At 35.4% G+C, this 21,739-nt stretch overlaps 1 protein-coding gene across 2 annotated transcripts; it reads right to left on the bottom strand.

Annotated features, from left to right (window-relative positions):
* Positions 1-3,436: 3,436 nt before the first annotated feature.
* Positions 3,437-21,500, bottom strand: tpcn1 (two pore segment channel 1). 2 transcript variants are annotated; one of them, XM_007257525.4, is made up of 26 exons: positions 20,893-21,500; positions 15,291-15,415; positions 14,990-15,166; positions 13,909-14,022; positions 13,654-13,784; positions 13,329-13,452; positions 13,117-13,175; positions 12,698-12,797; positions 12,456-12,572; positions 12,240-12,364; positions 12,039-12,087; positions 11,031-11,094; positions 10,844-10,888; positions 10,274-10,330; positions 9,976-10,029; positions 9,610-9,682; positions 9,384-9,491; positions 8,443-8,514; positions 8,224-8,313; positions 7,821-7,936; positions 7,684-7,730; positions 6,178-6,246; positions 5,230-5,326; positions 4,967-5,103; positions 4,724-4,804; positions 3,437-4,324 (listed from the first exon to the last, which is right to left on the bottom strand). In XM_007257525.4, the coding sequence occupies exons 1-26, from the start codon at positions 20,978-20,980 to the stop codon at positions 4,226-4,228; spliced, it is 2,418 nt and encodes an 805-aa protein (XP_007257587.2). In that variant the 5' UTR covers positions 20,981-21,500; the 3' UTR covers positions 3,437-4,225. The 2 variants fall into 2 exon arrangements, with proteins under 2 accessions (XP_007257587.2, XP_007257586.3); XM_007257524.4 differs by lacking the exon at positions 20,893-21,500 and adding an exon at positions 16,659-17,667.
* Positions 21,501-21,739: the final 239 nt, after the last annotated feature.

Raw genomic sequence — 21,739 nt, 5'->3', positions numbered from 1 at the left:
AACTGATGTTTTAAAATAAGATGATAACCAGGTCATTCAGAGTGATTTTGTGTGGAACACCAGTCATTCTACACAAACATACTTGAATTGTTGAAAGTGGTTGAAAAAAAAAAATAACTGTAGACGTCGAAAGAATTTAACATCTCTTAAAGATCCCTCACAAAAAAAGTTGCTGTATTACAAAATAATGGTTATAAATAGGTATATATAGGTGACATGTTACAGTATAGCCCTATCTGGACAGAATTAGTTTCTCAGGGGGTCCTGGAGTAGTTTTCTCTTTTATGGAGGTCCTTTGTGATTTTATTCCCGTCCGGAACGACCATGTATGTGTTTTAAAATTACAGACTGAATTATCTACTGTTTTTCGCTGAACTCCTGCAACGCACTGTAATTACACTTTGGGTGCACATTTCCTCGGAGGTCCACGTAAAAACAACAGCAAGTGGAAATGGAGGAGCTACTGAACGCGATTTCACGTGACCGAGAAAGCCTAAAAATTCACTGGTCCTCCTGTTTTTTTAATTGCAGTCCAGATGCAAAAGTTTTTATCACTGAGTGGAAGTGTGAAATATTGTTCACAGTCCCCCTGAGAAACTAATCCCTTTTGGATAGAGCTTAAGTGTCTTACTTACAACAGTAATTAAATATATGGATGTTCTTTACTGACAGACCACTGCTCCTCAGAATCACTGTGTGGATGTGACTTTTACCTTTCTATTATTTTGGCAGTTTATTACTGTCGTAAGCTGGTTTAGCCAATATTAAGCCATGTGTGTTTAGCGTCTGCTGTGCGGATTCCTGTACTGAACCCTTCAGACCTGATTTATGCTCCAGTGATGAAAAATATATAGTAATGCACTTTTCTGTGTAAAATCCACTCAAAAAAGGATCAGCAAATAAATAAAGAAAAATCAAATACATTATTTGTATTTTTATGTTCATTGCAGTGAAATGATTTAACTCATTTGTTATTTTTATTCCATATACAACTTTTTTTTTATTTAACAGTCTTTCCTAAGCATCCCTAAACTCATAAACAGTGTTTACTCTACCTCATTAGCTGGAATGCTTCCATGCTTTACTGCACTAGTTTGCACACTTTTATTTTTCCAGTGCAGTTGGGTGGGTCTAAACTGCTGTTTGATTGGCTGATATATGTCTATTCTGATGTACAGTAGATCTCAATCTGAGCAAGAAGACACAAACGAAGAAAACAACAGATGTCCATTGCAAAACAGAGTATGAAAAGGTTAAGTAAAAAAGAAGACATGTCCATTGCAATGGATGCAATAGATGGAGTATGAAAGGATAAAAAGGACATGTTGACCATTTATGTTAGTTGGCATGTCTCAGTCTTATTACTAATTTGACGAATTGATGAATCTCTTTTATTTTTTTTGTGTTTCAGAACAATTAACCCATTAGTGTGGGTTATTAACAGGCAGCAGTTCCTCCTATTTTAAAAGCCTGCAAACACTGCCAAGTTCTCCTTTGCCAAGTAGGTACAGCTCTTTTAGAGCAGCTATTATTTGGGTAGTGGGTCATTTTCAGCACTGCAGTGAGTGCACTGGCATGGTGGTAGTGGTGCATTAGTGTGTGTTGGCCAGTAAGAGAAAACATTGTCTAAATACGCCAGCAGCACTGTTGTATCTGATCCACTCGTACCAGCCATGCTAGTGTAAATGCAGTGATGAGAATCACTCACCACCCAAGTAATACCTGCTCTCATATTATTCTGACAGGTCTTAGTACATCAACATACCCTTTAGGCCACCATAACAAAAGAATAGTACATAATAATTGGAGTTTCTAAGACTAAAATGTATAATTAAAATATTACTACTGTCTATTTGAACTTTGTAAGACAAACAAAAGGACCTGGACACCATGCTTCATTAAAATGAATCATTTAATAGATTCAATACATTATCATACATGTACAAAAGAACAAGCATAGAAAAGTATAATGGTTTCATTTTGACAGGGGACGTGTGGAAAACCTTGGTTTTGTGATTAAACAGTGAGGTGGAGTTGGGGGTTTTAGTACTGCCATTTACAAAAGCTTAGTGTTGCAGTATGTTCAAGAGCATCAGCACTGCACGTCTTGCACCTCAGATTAAATACAGAAATCAAATGGCAAAAGTGCAGCAAGGATAACAATGAACATCTCCTCTGTCAAACCTAACACTGACCCACAGGAGGCGAGAGAAAGACCTCCCCAATCAGCTTTCCTTCTTTCAGCTATTATAAGTTATAAGATACTACTAGTAAGCAAGTCTTTTTCGCAAATATGAGAATATTTATATAGTATTTACCTGATGCTAGAATGTAATACTGAATAATAGAGTGAAAGAGAAAGGGTGTAAAAAATACTGCAGCTTATCACAGGCCAAAACAAATCTGTATTCACAATATTGCCAGACTCCACATCACATACCCTTGCCGGAAGAATTTCCTGAATGCTGATTCCGTACCCAAATCCTAACCTCAGGATTGACCTTTCACCACAAACCTGAAGCTAAATGAGTTTAGAATACATTTATTCAGCTGCCATGAACAAGAATCACAGCATACATTCTCATTAGCATGGCTGCATGTTCGGCATATTCATTTAACCATTAAAAGTAAAAGCATAAAACTGATGAAAGATCAGACGGATGGAAATGCAGTGCTGTATCGAAAAAAACCTGGGTTTGAGGGGAAAAGTTATCATAATATGCTAACTACACTCCCTTCCAGTCATTGTTAGTATTTAAGTATACAGATTTGTAACAAAGCTTATTTTGGCCAAAATGTTTCTTCTAGAAAATAATAAATTAACAAAATTTGCACAGTTGTCCACTCAAGCCAGATTTAATAGATCAAGTCTTTGAAGTATACACTTTGCTCCTTTAGTGTAGCACTGGAACTATGAGGCTAATGTTGCTAACAAACAACAACAGAAGTTAATAGTAATTTTAAATCATTATCATAAATGTTTCACTGAGAACACACTAATTTACCATCATGTTTGGATGGAAAGTAAGTTTGGATAGCAAGTATGCTAGCTAAAGTATCTTAACAGTGAATAAAGCTGAAGTTTAAGTAAGATAAGGATCAGACTATTTAATTTATAAAGACATACTGAAAGGCAGTCTTTAGTTACTCAGTAATGAGACTCATAATGTGAGCTAGTGAGCAACCTTGTTTAATATAAATTATGAATGCACTGTGGGAGTTTATAGTGCGTGAACATTTGTTTCTAATGTTACTATGCAACGCTAGCCATGTAGCTCCAGTACTAAACTAAAAAAAGCAGCAAACATCTCTCGTCTGACTGACTGCATCCTGGGTAATATCTGGGTAAAACTCTTAATTAATATATATATATATATATATATATATATATATATATATATATATATATATATATATATATATATATATATATATATTTATTTTTTTTATTTTTTTTCCTGACCAGTTTCTTAAAAAATAAAATAAAATAAACTGAATGAAGTGAATGAATCTCATAGGTGACAACATTCTGTATTATCAGACAGCATATCTGGTGGATGCCTTAACATGGTGAAAACAGACGAGCCTCAGGCCACCACAGTTGGCTCTGTGTGTATATACAGTAATAAAACAAACTCAGGTCCCAGTCCTGCACACACACAAGTGCTCTACATCCAACGTCTCAGATAAATAAGAACTGATGTGTTAAATTCCAAGTGATTTAACACTGAAAAAAAAACAACACCACAATAATCCAAACGCTGCACTCACTTTTAATCCAGACTCATATTCGACTAGGGCTGGTCCGGTTATCCTTCAGGAGAATGCCCTAAAAGTTAACGGATGTGCTTCCAGAAGAAGGGATAATATGAGAAAACAAAAACAGTTCTTGGACCCTAGTGCAATCACATGACTGGTCTTCAAGCTTCCCTGATTGGTCGCAAAAGTGTAAGGTTGTGAGGGACAATTAAGGCTTCCTACTGGCGAATGTTCTCCATGGTATTAAGTGACCAGGAAGCAGATGGAAAATACAGGAAGGGGTTGTAGCCACCGGCTAGGCAGTGCATTCCATTAAAAGGTGGAGGAAGACAACCAACCGCAAACTCCTTCATTTGTGCATGACTGGAAGGTTTCTTTATGAATGAAGGCCCATGAAAAACTGTTAGAAGTACGTGTGAGTAAATAGCATCTAATGCATCAGTGCAGCATGTGTTACTGTGGTGTGTTAGTTGACGCTCTGTGAGGGATCAGGGCTGTCAAGGTCTCTGTGAAGCGAACTGTCAAGTTGAGGTAGATTGGTTCTGGAATATTCTTCGTACCATTCCTGCAAACAGACAACAATTCACAAGCCTTTAAAAACCACAAAAAACAAAAACATAAGCCCACAGTGCATTGGATTCCGGTCAAAAAAAAAAAACGTTTTGGGTAAATAATTTTCTCAGGGTAAATAAGTGGCTATTAGCCTATTAGCATTTTTAGCATTTTGTGCTGCATTTAGTGTCATAAATATGGGTTTACTATAGCTAAAAAATATGATCCTTTTTCATAATTTAAATATTACATAAACAATTCATCTTAAAGACACAAAACATTGGCATATTTTTAATAAACAAATTAATAATTTTTAATTTCTACACTTGATATATTTTATATTTATGAATTACAGAGAGAAACACTATACTGTATTACAAGGTAAAATACAATGTATAGTTTAACAACTTGCCTGAATCTCTTCTTGGTACATCTTCATGCTGAGATCACTTTTAGTCCGTGACCTTCGACCCAGGAACACTAAACTAGGGTGCTATATTCAAGAGAAGACATCATTACCCAGCATGCAACATAAACTGAGTTCCATATTCAACTATAGATGTAATCTTTACAAAAAAGAATAAAAATGAAGAGTTGATTTGTGTATTTGACTCATAATTGGTAAATGTGTGTGAATGTGTGTGTGTATTCTTACCCCACTCTTCTCAATGGCAACACACATTTCCTGTAGGGAGCTGATGTTGGTTCCAACGAGTGTGTGCTTGTAAAGCTCCAATGCTTGCAAAGCTTCAACGCGAGTCACCTCCGCTTCAAACACTATACCCTTCTCATCTAGGCCACACACAAACACAAACTTTTAAAAACTGACATATACATGTGTAAATATATATTAATTATATATTAATGTAATATATATTAACGTAAATATTTATTAATTTGTTTTAGATTTGTGTGAACCTTCCGGATCATCCAACGGTTCTCTGTTCTTCCGACTGTAGTTCATCCGGAAGACAAAGGCATCAAGGATGAAGGCCACGATTATTGTCATCACAACCTGTAACAGAATCAGACACAACTGAAACATAAATATCGCACAAACCAGGTAAACTGCTGTGAGATATTCTGTGTTTTTAAACACCGGTATACTGTTTTCATCATTTTGTTCCTTTATGAAGTGCTGTCAAAATATAGAAACCAATTATATCCTATAAACCTATCAAATCTACCAGACATAGGGGTAATCATGCCAGGACACTGATACCATTAATTAGAGCATATTGTTCCCTCTTAACTCCCAAGTCTTTGCAACTATTGCTTTCAGTTAAAAAAAAATCTCACAGACATGTTTTCAATATTGTATATAAATAAAAATCTATCTAAACAAAATCATAGTTTGCATATTCTGAATAAACAATTCTAAATCTAATATAAAATGAGCTTAATCCTGTTTTTTTTTTTAAACATGATTTTATAAAATATGAAAAGCTGTTCAACATCAACCCCTGTGTAAAGCACTGCAATACCAGCCAGCAACAGAAGAGGGCGACAGATGGACAGAAAAACACAAACGCACACTGTTACACTCGGCACTTCTCCACTGGGCAGTGCAGTAAGCACTGAAACACACGTCACTAATCTTCTGACCAAATCTGCCACGAAACGATTGTTCTGCGATTGTATATATATATATACTGGACCACTGGAACAACAAACCTGAAGCAAAATTAGTGACTGGTCTGGTCTGCCTCATTTTTAGTTCCCAGTTCCCAAACAGAATAGGGGAATTCTCAATTAGAGATATTGTCAATGACGACAAACAAGGGATCTCAGATTTGCAGCAGTACTGCTCTTAATCAGTGAAAAAGTGACAAATGAATAAATAAATGAAACATAGAAACCACCCACCATTGTGACAATATAGAATGTCATGAAGTACAGTCGGCTCCAGTGTGTCGTCTGTGATGTCACACCTTCCTGTAAAAAAAATAAAATTTTATTTGGACATCAGTATTCACTTCAAAGTGCAAAATTAATATTTTTTTCCCAAACACGATTCTAGGTGCAGGAAAGAGGTGACCTTATTTTATGTGACCTTTTAGGCTGCTGGTTCTATGTAGATTTGTTCTAAATAAACACTATAAACTATAAACTACTATAAAATAATATCAAAATAAAAGCTAAACATACTTATAACACGTTATATACCCTAGAGGATCGAGTGTCTGCAAAGTCACAGTTTACCCAATTGTAATACCAGCAGTGTACAGAGGAGGGCAGCAGGACATGGGGTCATATTTTTGTCCCACACAAATACAAACAGTTGTGTGCACATTTATGTTCTGAATTTAAAGAAATTAACAAATTTTTGACAGGCAAAAAACTAACAAAAAAAGGAAAATTTTAACATATAAAAACTAAATATTTGGCATTTCTCAGTGTATTCTAAACCATTCAGTTTACAAAATGTAACTTGGATTAGAAAAAATTATATTAAAAAACATAGAAAATGTGCTAAACTTTGGTACACATAAAATTATGTTTTATTTATACTAACATCAACAATATTTTTCATTTGACAATTGATTTAAGGGTATTTTTTGTTTGTTTATGTTTGAATTCACAATTTTGTAAGTTACTGTTAACTTACAAGTCTTTGTAAGTTACTGTTAATAAAATATTAGTGGTGTCAATCGATTAATACATTATTCTAGTTAATCACAACAGAATTCTATGATGATTTTTGATAATGGGTATTTAAATGTAAATAAAAGAAAAACGTGTTAGAAACACTTGTATTACTGGTGCCAAATCCTTAAAAATAACTGTATTAATCACAACAATATTCTGTGACTAAATCAAGTGTGATATACACCTGGCAGACTAGATATTTTTAACTGAATTATAATAATATCTTTTTTTTTTCTGGAGAAAATAAAAGCTAGTGTGGCTCCATAGTCCACACTGAACAGCTTGAAAAGAGGAAACGTGCCATCAGCTGTGTGTGTGTGTGTGTGTGTGTGTGTGTGTGTGTGTGTGTGTGTGTGTGTGTGTGTGTGTGTGTGTTTGTGTATACATGACCACACAAGTATATGAGAGAGAGAGAGAGTGAGAAAAAAAGCATAAACTTCAGCATAAATTAAAGGTAGTAAGCTCAATAGCACTCAAACTCAAGAGTAAGCGTTGCTGTGTTTAAAAACTGCTAAATAAAATTGCTAATGCATCTCCAGATACGTTTTTAAACATATAATTATCACAGAAATACCCCAAAATGTAGTTTAATATACTTTTTTAGGTATCACCTACCTCATACCCATACGTAATAAGAATTGTATATTTTATATATCTTATTCTGTAAATAAGTACTGTACAAGGTCCAGAGATAAATGTGTGAAGACACCTAGACACACTTACCATGGTAATGTACCAGTTGTTCACAACAGTAAGCTCAAACAGGGTTACTAAAACAACAGAAACAAAAGCATAAGTCAGCTGATGCCAGGCTCTCAGTGGGGAGAATATCTGTGTAAGGAATTTATGCATAAACGTACCAAAGCTACTGAGAATGTTGTTGAAGTTGTTGAGATAGTAGTACCCCTCTTCCAGGACCGTGCGGTTACCGATGGTTACGTTGATCTGCCGATATGCATCAGCAACTGTACTTGTACTAAAATGAGAGAATAATAAAAAGCAATATAATCTCATGACTAAGCCGGTAAATACTACACTGTCAACTCAGAATATTATGCCCTTATTAACCGCCTGATGAGCGCACGGAGCCCTCATACAACAAGCTTTTATTACAGATAACACTGCACCACTGGAACTTGTGTGCTTATCATAAAAATTTCAAACAATACAAAGAGAAGCAAGAAGGGTCAAATGTTCACAAACTAGTCCTTGAGGAAGCAATGTTTTATAATAATATCATAATAAAATAAACAGTGATCGTACTTGCAACAGTTGGGATAGATGACGTCAGCAAAGAACTCCATTCCGACAATGGCAAAAGAGTAGTAAAAAATAATGAGCGTTAAACCTAGACTGGAGAGGGAAAGAAAAGCAAAACAAAGGCAAGAAGGAGAGAAAAAAAAGAAAAAAAATTACTCATTTTTTTTAAATAAGAGTTAAAAGCTATTTAAATATTAATTATAAGTTTTACAACTCCCCTACCTGGCCATGCGGGGAAACAGCTCAAACATGGTGTCCAACACATTGCGGTAACGTTGTTTGATTTTAAACAGGCTGTAAAGAACAAAACATATATGTAAAACAATATACGCTAAAAAAATAGTATCCAACGCCTCTCTAGCTAATCAAATATTAAATATCAGGGTAGCAGGTAAAATCATTTATCAGGTATAGCTACAGTTTACCCTCGTTCTGAGATAAACAAATTGTGCATTAAAACAACCCGGGATTAAGGTCTATCCACAGGGTTTCTATAATGTTTATGTCAGGGAGCCTTCAGTTTAGGTCTTATCGTGGATTGTGAAGTATGTTTTGTATCCTATTCTGTATCCGTCTTTTCAGCTTCTGCCTTTTAATAGAAGATGTAATATTTGCATCCAGGATTTGCCGTGGATATATCTTGTGGAACTCATTCTTATATCCACCTGTGCAATACTGTCATTGCCATTTACACTAAGAAGTATGATCTATTCACACCCATGATTTACAGCTAGCTAGATTTTTTTTTATCTATTTTTTTTACCTCTTACTTTACTGAATAGGGCCAGAGTTCTTAAAACTGTGTTTTAAATATTTTAAACACTAATGTTTGTGATGAGATTGCAGGTAAGGTTTCCTTTTTATGTTATTTCAATGATGGTTATGTTTAGGTTCCTGCCTGACTTACCAGCATACAAGCAATTGCTCTGAGAGTTTTACTGGAGCTATAGAACATGCAGCACTGGTTCCCAAACTGTATATCACAGTAATGTTTTTCATTATGTCCATTTGTAATTTCATTTATAAGTCTGTTCTATGTATTCATGCAAAATATTAACAATTAGGGAACTGGGATGCATGTAAGCATCAATTATTGTCCCCCACTAACTCTAACTAATATGAAACAAAATGCTTTGATAAAGAAACTGATCCGAAACACTTACCGCAGAAGCTGCAGGGGCCTCAGCACCACAATAAAGTAGAAAGGCTCCATATGGAAGGCCAGAGCAATCAACCCCAGAAAGGCAAAGACAGTCACAGAGAAATCAAACCTTAAAGAGAGAAAAAAAGGAAAGTTACATGAATTAAAGTCTGGGTGAAGTATCTAGAGGGCAGATCATGGTCTGTGTGATTGTGTGAGTGTGTGTGTGAGTGCACAGGTGTTCTTACAGGTTCCAGCCAGAGCTGAAGTAAGCGACTGGGCCCAGGCCTGTGATTTTTAACAGAACCTCCACGCCATAAACTACAAAACAAGACAGGACAAGTAGCTGCATATTTAAAAAGCATCTTTTATTTATTAAAGCTGACTGAAAGTAAAGGCAGTAATGCCTTTGTATGTGTTGTAGTCACTGCAGCCCCTAGTGGGTAAATTTCTAAGCAAACCATTTCAAACAAAACTGACTCTGAATTACTGTTCATATCTCAAATAAAGGAAAAACACGTTTGTTCTCTGTAATTTGTCTTCTGTGTTAACTAAAGATTATTTGAAGCAGCAAAGAAACAAGAATGAGTAAAATTATCAAAAGCCAAACCTACTTGTAAGGAAAACCATGTAGTTCCACGGTACTTGTTGGGACCAAGAGAAATCACCTGGACGAAACACAGAAAACACAAAGCGACTGTTGTGAAATGGAAACTGCAGTAAAAAAAACATTTCCACATTTGAACATTATTGCAGAATTGCTAAGGCAAAAACATTTTCACACAACTTTAAATCCCACTTTTCAATCACTTGTCTGGTTCAGACATTGATTACTTTTTTATTTGGGTGGATTCTCTCTCTCTCTCTCTCTCTCTCTCTCTCTCTCACACACACAATCACTTTTACACTTACTATTTAACATGTTCGTCTCCACCAGGATCCAGACTCCATTTACAGCTACAACAATATCTAAACAAAGAAGACAAATTAGTTACTATGCAAACTAAAAAAAATGTAATTACCATTTAGTGTAATTTGATTTTAAGGCAGTTCATATCTGTTTATGTCTCATAATCACAAAAAAAAGTATTTTTTTGTTGTAGTTTTATGTACGATTTATGTAATCCTGTTTTTTACCTTGTGCTGATTTAAAACAACTCACCAAAAATGTATGTGCATCACATTAACAGTGAAGATGTTTTCATTACCTTAATTATGCTCAAGAACCTGACTACAATGCAGCACGTTACTGGATGTATGTCACAACACTTTTACATTTGTCTTATATTTTCTCATGCACACTTACTATTTTATGCTTTTATACTAGCTACAAACTACAGAACAATGAAAAACTCAAGAAGATCAGAACCTCTGATCATAGGTTTAAAATCACAGCACAAAATCCATATGTCTGGCTTAAAGCATATGGAAACTGGTGAAAATATACAGATTATGCAAAATATTACATTAGAAGAAACTTACAAATCGCATACTGGAAAGCTTTGGATTTTACCACAAGATTGATCCCTGTAAAATAAAATATATAAAAGCAGAAACTGTCATGTTTCATTCTTTATAAAAATTAGCAAAATTAGAAAGGTTTTTCAACACAGTCATTATCTAGTTATGACTACAAGTGTTGATACAAATGAAAGTAAATGTATGAAACCTTTGAAAATGAGGAAGGCTGTATGAGGAAGATCATCAAACCAATGCTCCCCGCTGCGCCGAGCCTAGCATACACACAGGCAAAACCACATAGACATGAATGTAACCACATCACACAAGCAGAAAAGTTGTGAGACAGAATTCATTTTTCCCACCTAATCTTTAATCAAAACAAAGAAATCACAACTCAAAATCAACTAAAGAAAACTCAAGAAACTTTACATACATTTAAAAATTCAATTCAATTAAATTTCTATTCAATTAAAACTGCAAAGATGTTTCATAACTGAACAAATAAGAAGTCAATGCACATAGTAGTGCATTGAGGAAACTAATGGTTTTAAACAGTTAATAAATAGTATGGCTATATTTGTGTTGCAGTTATGGCAAAAAAAAAAAAAAACAGTATGTTTTATTATTATAACCATTTTCACAACACTCCTACATATCAACCACTGAATTATGCTAAATGTAATGCTAAAAATCTCCTTCAAACTGCAGTAATGCAGTTCACACTGTGACTAAAATGTGGAAGTTCTAAAATTAACAGCTAAATAAAGTAAAGAGACAAAAGCTAGAGTTAAGAGAAGAGTAGAAGAGAAAAGAGACATAGCTTATACAGAGATATAACTAAAATAAAAAAAAAATGAAGCATATTTTATGGCCTGAAATATCACCTGATAATTAAATGTTATATAAATCTCCAGATAAATATACTGTGAATGCTACAAGGTCATTTTAGAATCACAATTTTACTTTTTATTTTTAAAACAAAAATATATATCTACACTCTGTGAGGGATAAATCAACTGTAATGCTACACTGCTCAGTTTCAGTCTCTACAATAATCCCTGTGATGAACTTAAATGGACAACCTTTTTAATTCTTTTCTTTTAAGAACACATTTACAAAATGTACTTAATCTAGTTTAACTGCACTAAATAGATTCAACAACAAAATGAAAGCCAAACAACTAGAAAGAATAAAAACAATCTTTAACAAAAATTACCTTCCACTTCAGGCCCATCACCTCATAGATCTTATAAAAATCTTGGAGGCTGAAATAAAAAAGTAATGTATATAAATTAACTGTACGCAGTATAACTGTATATGCTTCACTTCTTCACTTTTGTGTAAAATGACTAACAATCTTTTTTTTAATAAACAATGTAAAAAAAAAACAAAAAAGAGCTATAGTTTGTGCTCTCACCTGAGCATGGTAGTTCCTGATTGGTTAAGGGCTTTAAAGGTGAGGAAGCGATCACGTGCACTCATTCGTGGTCGATAAAAACGTAGCAAACCATCAAACTGTTTCAGTGAGACGCCATCAGGCCTCTATAAATAAAAACACAGAGAATTCTAACTGAAAACTATACTTACATAAACTGTTTAGACATGAAATTTAACTAATTCTTTTTGCGCATACCTGACGGCTAACCAGCAGCTGGAAGGCATGTTCGATAGCGGAGCGCTTGTGCAAAAGAAGGGATTTGAACTTCACCCTCTCCACTCCGTTAAAGGTGTCAAATACCACAGCTAGAAGCTGAACACAAGAAAAACACCTTTAATTAACTTTTAATTTTAGCTTTGTTTTTTTTGGACAGCGACAATACATAAGTTACAGATACAGTAACTTATTTAAAAGCTGACACATAAAAGCAAACAGACCAGGTTCATAATGAAGTAGAGTTCAATGGAGAGATAAACAATGAAGAAAACACACGACCAGCGATTCCGTGAGTACGCCGGCATCATCACATCAGGAAAACTGTCAAACAAAGCAAGCAGGTGTTATTGACAACAAAAGTGACATAATATTTAATAAAATATAGCATAAGGATAAATTGCCAAGCTCACATAAAAGTATATTTGGACTACATCCTTAAAAATCTTTCTGGTAAAATCAAAGGCTTGTGGAGACACTAAATAAAAAAATAATAATGAAGAATTATTATAGACTCATTGTCCAATAAAAACGTTCACAAAAAATCTGAAACCTATTTTATATGGGTCTTTAAAAAAATGTGTTAATTTATATTAATGAAAAAGCAGAAATCCTATAGGGAAAGGACAGACAGGAGACTTACTTTGCAGTAGTCAGCAACACAAACAAGCTTACAATGCTGTTTTCAAGGGTATTAAAATACTGCACAGAGAAAGAAAAAGAGAAAACAACATACATTTAATAAAGCTTGTAATAATTTTAATACTGTAGAGAATTCAACACAAAACAGTGTATTGAAACATTATTATATAATATTATATACATATTTCTTTTAACATGACACCTCAGACTTACATGGTCTGCTGGATTTGTTGAAAACAGACAAAAGCCAAGGATGGCGAAGATGATCATAAAGAAGAGCAGTAGCAAAAGAATATCTATGAAAGGAGGGAGTGACTGGAAGATCTGACGCAGGTTTCTGTAATAAAACAAACACTTAATGAGCAATCCAATAAATTCAATACTAACAATTCAGTATTTAGAATAAATACAAAATCACATTTAGATGCCTCAGTTACACTCTTCAAATCCATTAACATCAAGGACATTCAGCCCTTAATTGCTCTAAAAGGCACATTATATATTAAAACATATTTTTAACATACTGCCAGTAATGTACCTGCGCACAGCGCCGCAGTAGCGACAGTCTACGAGGAAAATGGGCCTTAAAGCCCGAGTCACACGCAGGTGAGACGTCTGCCGTACCAGGACCACAATTGCCTCGATGAACTGGATAAACAACACACACGTCTGACACATGCACACACACACACGCATACACACATTAGTAGGAACAGGATTTGTATGCACAGATACATGTAGACCATTCCACTCAATATCATGTACAGCTTTTTATTATTTATATAACACACACCTTCACCATAGTTCTCTTGTGTCGTATGAATGTGTGAAAGCCAAGCCATCTTAGTTTCATACACAGCTCAAAGGCCACCATCACCAGTGCCAACAACTCCAGAGTTGCATGAACCTAGAGCAAGATCATAAGTAGTAGTACACTTATTGACAAAACAATTAAAGGACGTGCACTTAAAATACTTGAAACATTTTAATTTTTGGAAGGTCTAAAACAGTTAAAGCTATTTAACAAATTAATCTAGTAGCTAAAGTTCAGGTATGCTGTAAACAGGCTGTGAAAATTGATAATATTAAATTTTCCAGGTTTTTATCTGCATAATTAATGTCACAAGTTTTGTAGGTATCCACCGATCAGTTAACTAGATAGCTAGCTAGCTAACTGCTCAGTGGAAACTTACAAAATTTGTGACATCAATTATGAAGATGAAAGCCTGTAAGAGCTTACTGTACTTCGACTGTAACATGTGCAATTAGGCAGTAAGCTAGCTAGCTAGCTAGTTAGCTAAGCTGGGTAAGCTAGCTAGCTAGCTGGTTACCTAATTGCATGTTACAGTAGTAGTTTGCTTTAACAGTTATTCTATGAAAAGCGATACTTCAAATAAATGTTTCAAAGTTAAGTTTTGTGGGACTTAGCTAGCCTGCCAAACAGTTAGCAAGTGAGCTAGCTAACTAGCTTAGCTGTGAGCTCACATGAGGCAGCCAGTACTTTATTTAATTATACAAAGATTTGAAGAAATTGGAAGGGTTTCCATTTATTGTTTAGATTTTTATGACTGGTAATTTGTTTCTAGGTGTATATTGTCCCATATATTTACTGATGTAGTGTATATTATAAACAATGGGCCAGATTGTAAAATTATATAAATTGGAAATTAATATCTGTTTTTAATAGAATTTCCAGCACGTGTGCACTGCATGTAAATGGTAAATTTACAGAAAAATATCTGTTTTTATAAATATGGATTAATTGCCAGTACATTTTCCTTTTTGTTTGTTACAGTGTACACTATTAATTCACCAGTAGTACTTTAAAATACTGTTAAAATACACTACACACTTGTTTACACACAGGTACGTACATAGACGTCCAGTCTGAGGGAGGGCACTGCAGGGGCTTCAGAGAGCGAGAGGAGCATGAGCAGAGCTCCAGTCAGCAGCTCCATCAGGTAGAACAGGTGATTATGGGCAAACAGATACGCGCCGAGTGCTCGCGGACTCCGGGGGTGGGTATAAAACTTGTCATTATTCTGCCCTTCCTAAGAAGAAGACAAATACACATGTGTATTACATGTATGACATGTACACACAACTTGCATACATACCCATACACATACACAATGATAACTGTACACTTATTCACATGTAATGAGCTGGTATTACCTGCAGATATATGGCCGCTTCCTGATAGTTCATTTCCCAGCTCTGCCGCAAAGAATTCTGGGATCTAGAGTCAGGGGGTTCAGGAATATTGACATTGTTTGCAATATCGTAGTTCCCCACACCATCTGTTTATAACACAAAAAGAGAAAAAAAAAATCACACAAAAAAAAAACTAATTTCTCAAAATGGCAACTTTGTAATTTAAAAACTTCTTTAATTTTAATTGAAGTAAAAAAAAACAGATTAACAATATGTCAATAAGTGAAAACCAAAATAAATGGAGGTGCATGTTTTTTGTGTAACAGAAACGATGAACATGTATGTAGGCCTGTAACAATAATTACATTATTAACTTATTGTACAATAACTGGACAGGACTTATAAAATCTGATAGTCATGATACTGGCTATTGTGTTTATTTGTATGTTTTTTTACATGAATAACAGTGATTAGTATTTTGGCCATTTGCGCAATGACCAATAGACACAGTGTGGACTATGCATTTCCCCAATCTATGAGTATTATTAATATTATATTGTCTGTAATAGGGTTTAATTGCATAATTATACTATTATCATTATTTCAGCTGGATTTAATTGTCTTAAAATAACAATAATATTCTGGGACAATATACTGTCTACAAAAAATACTGCCCAATGTGTATTAGCCAATATGTATATACCTTATTCTCATATGTTCCATACGTATTATATTATTTACTTATAGTTATGTCCTAGTATAATAAAGTAGTGTAAAATTATTAATATATTGTAATCCTGACAAAAATGATGACATTATTTAAGGATAAATAATACACTAAAATTGCCTGTTTTATGTCATTAGAAAATAATCAGGCTTAAATGTGATTACTACTTGTCGAATACAAGACATTACGGATATTATCTTCATTTAGTAAATGTAGAATAACCTTTAGTACTGCTTGCCATTGGTCAGATCAAACATTTTTTAAAGAGGTTTTTGTACAGGATTGTTGCCACCTATAAGTAAAATCAGCTTGGCTCATTTTTGTGCTGAGCAGCGTGTACAGAGCTATCAGGCTACTTCATCTGTGTGCTAGCTGTGAAGCGGTGTAGATAATTAAAATGCCACTAAATGTGTATCATAGTGGCAAAAAAAGACAAAGTCCAAATGAAAAAAACATATACATTTCTATTTCTATTTAAATGTACTTACTGTGAGCTAAAACACATTGTTATTGTGCTTAACATATTTTGGAAGGTAATTAAATGTTCCAATTTTATTGATCCCAAAATAATTCCGCCATATTTAATGAAAATTAAACTACTTCTTTCTTTTGATTAAACTATTATATAAATGAAGTTAACCACTACATACAGCACCACATACCAGCACATCCACATGGTTGGTAGTAAGAGGATGACTGGAAGGGCCATTCAGGCATCCACTCATCCATGCTAATGTGGTTACCATCGCTTTCCATGACAACCAGTGTAAATGATTGTACTGGTTACCAGCAGTCAGTCAAAGACAAAAGAGTGGTGGCCGAGAAGAGTTAATCACAAAGCGTCAACTGTGTGGCGGCATCTTCTCTGTGTGTAAATGCTGAAAGTCCTCCTTCTGAAAGAAAAGCAGCCTTCCAAAATCCCAAAAAAATCAAACACAGCAGAAATACATTTCCCAATATCGAAGAGCACAGCATCCCAGTTCCCACATTTCTGCACAGCATCAGTCCAGGGGTTTCCACACCAATCAAATAAATCAACTCTATTTACAAAGAGTGGAAAGGCTTAAAGAATCCAGTGAACCTGAAAAAAACTTGGCCACTCCCTCAAAAATAATATGCAACAATGTGAGAAAAGTAGTAGTGATTCTGAAGAAATCTGGAAACTTTCTGGACAGCAGAACAGGGTATCTTGAATCTATGTCACCTTCTCCAGCTCCTCCAACTTCTTGAATGTCTTGGTCATATGTGTTTGCATTACTCTGCTTCAGGCTGACGTTCTCTTCACCGCAGATGAGCCAGGAAAAACTTCTTCCCGTGTCATTTCCTCTTTTCCTGTGCCACTTAAAATTGGCTGGCTATAAAAACTAAAGCAAAAAAACAAAACCTGATTGTCTTAGTACTAGAACTTTTCCATATTGGGCTTTGTTTCAATTAGAAACCAAGCTAAAAAAAAGAGAAGGTTTAACCTGCTGGTTTTGGTCTTCTTTTCAGTGAGAACAAAACAGGATGCCTGTAAACAGAAAAATGTCCCACCCGTAATAAACATGAGTAATGAAAGCAGAACGCTGCCCAGATTTGTGTTCCTTTCACAGCGAAATTGAGAAATCCTTGAGGAACAGAAAGACAAAAATGTATCCAATCAAAGTTTTACCTGTCAAACCAAAACCATGCCCAAGGTAAGGAAAGGTCACTCCAAATTTGGTAATATGACCTGGTCAGCTGATTGGACTCAAGGTAGAACTTGTAGAATGTTCTCTCATCATGTTTGTCCACGAACATGAAATAAACAGCAACAAAAACATGTCACCAAATCAGCCTGGTCCTCCCATCACAATCCACAGTTGTCATGGTAAGCAAACACACAAACACGACGTTGGTGCTAGCAGAAGAAAGCACGTGGTCCAAGTTCTCCTGACACTGAACTCTCTTCTTTTATTCCATAAATAGAACAGCCACCAGTTCCGTCACATAAAGCCCCACTGTCTGCTGAGGCCAGAAGCAGACAATGATGGAGCATGAGCCAGTAAGAGCATAAAAAAGTGTGTGTATTCCTATAATTCCTGCAATTTCCACAGAACATCCATGAAGTGGGTCACAGAAACACCATGAAGAGATTAAAAAAAAAAAAAAACTTTTAGGTTTTAGCCCTCAAGTTCAACAGCAGGACAAAAATATCACAGGGCATCCCATAACCAGCCAGCTCTGTTCACCTTTCAGCCCAGGGAGCACTGTATGTGCTTGTTTGCAGGATGGTAGGGAGTGGACGGGGGCCACAAACAAGTGTGGCATCGGTCACTATGCTGACACAGCATGTTCAGTCATGGGCTGCTGTTTGTGGGTGTGTGTGGGGGCATCTGTACAAAGACCAAAAGATTGCTGCGGTTGACACTCAAACACATGACTTCTACTGTCAGGAAACTTTTTCTCTTAAAGCGACAGTCATTTAATTTGCCCATCTTCTCAGATCCACTGAAAGATTTTTCAGGGTTCCTCTAGATTGTTAAAGAGTCGATAATTTACTTAGCAATAGGGGGTGGGCAATATGGCCTTAAAATAACAAGACAATATTTTAGGGTATTTTTTGCGATATGAAAAAACAAAATAAATATTTTATTATTTTAAGCAATATACTACTTCAACTGAATAAAACGTAAAGTTTTATATAGTTGCGAAATCCTCTGTACCCGCTTCTCATAATCTTTGGTTTGAAACAGTCTTAAAGTGCATAGGATCAGAAAAAATCAAATCACTCACTTAAAGCGTCTACAAGACAATTTAGGCAATGTGGACTCCATTTTTATCTTATGTAAAATAGCTGGACATACCTGCAATTCCAGAATGAGAAAGGTTCTTAATTCTTAACTCATATGTTTTAATAATTTGGGTTTTGTTCCTAATATCCAAGACTGGATGCATGATTGGATGATGGGAAGTTAATGGGTAGCGAAGATATTTGGCCCTTGTTAAGGAAATTGTTTTTGATTAAGTTGACTCACACCTTTTTTTCCCCACCCTTTTTTAGTTGTTTAGTCTTTTTACTAGTTTTTTGTTGTATGGTTATGCATTTGTACTGTGCAGCTTATAAACATATTTATGTTGTAAATTCCAAGTACTTTAAAAGCTTTTTAAAAAACTATTTTTTAGTTCCAAACATTATGTAGAAACAAATCTGTAAACTTTTGTCTATTCTGAAAACAGTAAAACAATCTAAATTTTGATTTTGTATAAAATATTAATAATAATGTAACAAAATAGGTTTAACCTAAGAATTAACAAAAAATACACAATACTACTGCGCACATATTTAAACAAAAATTACAAACAAATCACTTAAATCACACTGTGGTATCACAGTGACAGGAAGACATTATAACATTATAACTATTTTTAAAAATAAAAAGTTGGTAAACTTTTTTAAAAGTCCATGTCTAAAATTTAAGAAATGCTGCCCACACAGACAGGATCCTAAAGCAAAACAATGCATTCAGGCATATTTGAACCTTCTATTTTATTGAATGTAAATGCTAACAGACAATAAGAACACTTTTGTTTAATTAGTTTAGTTTAATGCTCATATCTAGCAGTGAGCTCTAGATATCTTTGCAAGGTCAGGACAAATAGTTCCCTTTTGATTTTAACACATAACCCTGCATCAGTGCACTGTCTGCTTAGCGAGAACAAATTAGCAACAAATTATGAAGTGAGCATTTCATGAGTTTCAGACAGTAAAAACAGCAGACTGTAAAAACAGCAGACAGGGAGAAGGCATGGTGCACGAATATGTTTATGTCATGCCCTAATCAATCATTTTGTATATGTATATGTATATGTGTGTGTGTGTTTGTGTGTGTGTGTGTGTGTGGTGATGTAAGGCTTAAATAAAGCTTTTCGGCCATGGAAACGTTTCATGAAGCTCTCTACACTCTACTTTTCTTGAGCTAATCAAAAGTTTGAATGCCGGTAGAGATGTAATTTGGTGACCTCTGTGCACTATTCCTTTCACTGTTCCTTTCCAGTCCCTTCTACTGACTGTGAAATATTTAGCAGTGAGGATATTTCACCTTTGGACAGTTTTACAGGAGGCATCCTGAGAGCGAACCATTCTTTTTTACTAACGTTTGTAGAAGCAGTCTGCATGCCTTGGTGCTTTGTTTTATACACTTGTTGCCATGGAAGTGATTGAAAGGATTAGTGATATTTAATAACCAGATTATTTAATAACCAGTGGGTAGCGCTGTCTCCTCACAGCAAGACGGCCTGGGGTGGCCCGGGTCTTTCTGTATGGAGTTTACACCTTCTGTATGGAGTTTCCTCCCACAGTCCAAAGACGGGCATGTTCGGGCCAATTGAGTATTGGCTGAAATTGCCCCCTAGGTGTGAGTGAATGTGTTCATGTGTCTGTCTGTCTGTCTGCCCTGCGATGCATTGTTTCAGCTTGATTCAACCTGGTTTGATGGCTTGTGATCATCCATTTGTGGACACAAAACACTGCTTTACATAACTACAATTCTTTTGCAAGGAAAAAAGAGAGAAAGAGGAGAAAATGTCCCAGACAGAAAACAAAATGCCCTAAACTGCAACAATAAGTGATATTTGATAAATGGAGGTGTTACCAGTGTTGTCCAAAATTGAAAAAGAAATATATGTCATATATACATATATACACGAACATGTATTCTTTAAGAAAAGAATGGTTTTATGCAAGCACTGAGTGCACAGATTATACATTTTCGTACAAATTTGCTCATCTTCTCCAAACCCTTATGGAGAAGCCCTCGGCTGAATGTATTATAATTCGTCCTGTTCTGAGAGACAGTGTGTGAGGCTGGTGAGAGTTACTGTGTGTGTAGTTAAGGACATGTCAGTGTGACAGTGTAATGAATGTCAGATACTCACTCTCCTCGGGACGCTCCGAGGCCTCGTCCCCCAGCAGCCCGCTGTTAGATTCGTCCCATGTTAAAATCAGCGGAACGTCGTCGTCCATCCCCACCCTGGACTGAAGAAACGCACAGTAAATCCAGTAAACCGAGTCTGGAGTCTAGCGCTGAGAGCTGCGGCACGGGTCACACATTAAACAGGCCAGCTGGCGGTCTCCCAGCGCTCCACACAACTTGGGTGAAGTTTGGACATTGGAGGCTCGGTTCTGCGCAGCAGCGTCTCTAACCGGAGATAAGGCTAATGCACTTTTCTGCAGGAATATGCAGCTGTAAACCCGCGCTGAGGAGCTCGCTGAGCTGTTTAACGCAGATCAGCTCGAGCTAAACCGGCATAACCAGAGATAAGAGTGAAGAAAAGCTCAGTTTAATCCAGTCTGCCGCCGCTTCACCTTCACTGTCTTACAACACTGTTTTACTCTTCACACTACCCTAACACGGGAGTATACACCAGCTTTTTACGATTTAATCCGCTAACTGTGACCATCTTCACTCTCAAACAACTGACACAGGAAAACACCAGACTTTACAAAAACGTAAATAACAGACAACCATTTTACGACACTTGTAGTCCATTGACGACCAAACTTGAGGCATATTTTTCACAATAAAAGTCCCGTTTAACAATATGTTTTCTCGGAATTTCTTGTTTGTTGTTTTATATAAATGGCATAGGTATTTTCCGGTAATTTAAAATGTAAAGTAGAACAAACAAAATGAATAAATAAAAAAACTAACAAAAATAAAAAAGAATTATATTCTTAAAGTAGTAGCATAGTATTACTAGTAAGTAAAACCAATTTTTTTTC

The sequence above is a fragment of the Astyanax mexicanus genome, chromosome 1 (assembly GCF_023375975.1).
Source record: "Astyanax mexicanus isolate ESR-SI-001 chromosome 1, AstMex3_surface, whole genome shotgun sequence".
Taxonomy (NCBI): domain Eukaryota; kingdom Metazoa; phylum Chordata; class Actinopteri; order Characiformes; family Acestrorhamphidae; genus Astyanax; species Astyanax mexicanus.
The sequence above is the reverse complement of the archived record's forward strand: the minus strand, read 5'-3'. Positions and strand labels throughout refer to the sequence as shown.

Bases quoted from the DNA above. Each gene is read 5' to 3' on its own strand.
- tpcn1 (XM_007257524.4), bottom strand. From the start codon at position 16,752: ATGGAAAGCGATGGTAACCACATTAGCATGGATGAGTGGATGCCTGAA. The intron at 13,453-13,653 runs GTACATTACTGG...GTTTTATTACAG, and splicing joins TACTGCGGCGCTGTGCGCAG to AAACCTGCGTCAGATCTTCC. The intron at 12,798-13,116 runs GTAAGTCTCCTG...TTTGTTTGACAG, and splicing joins GTGTTGCTGACTACTGCAAA to TTTTCCTGATGTGATGATGC.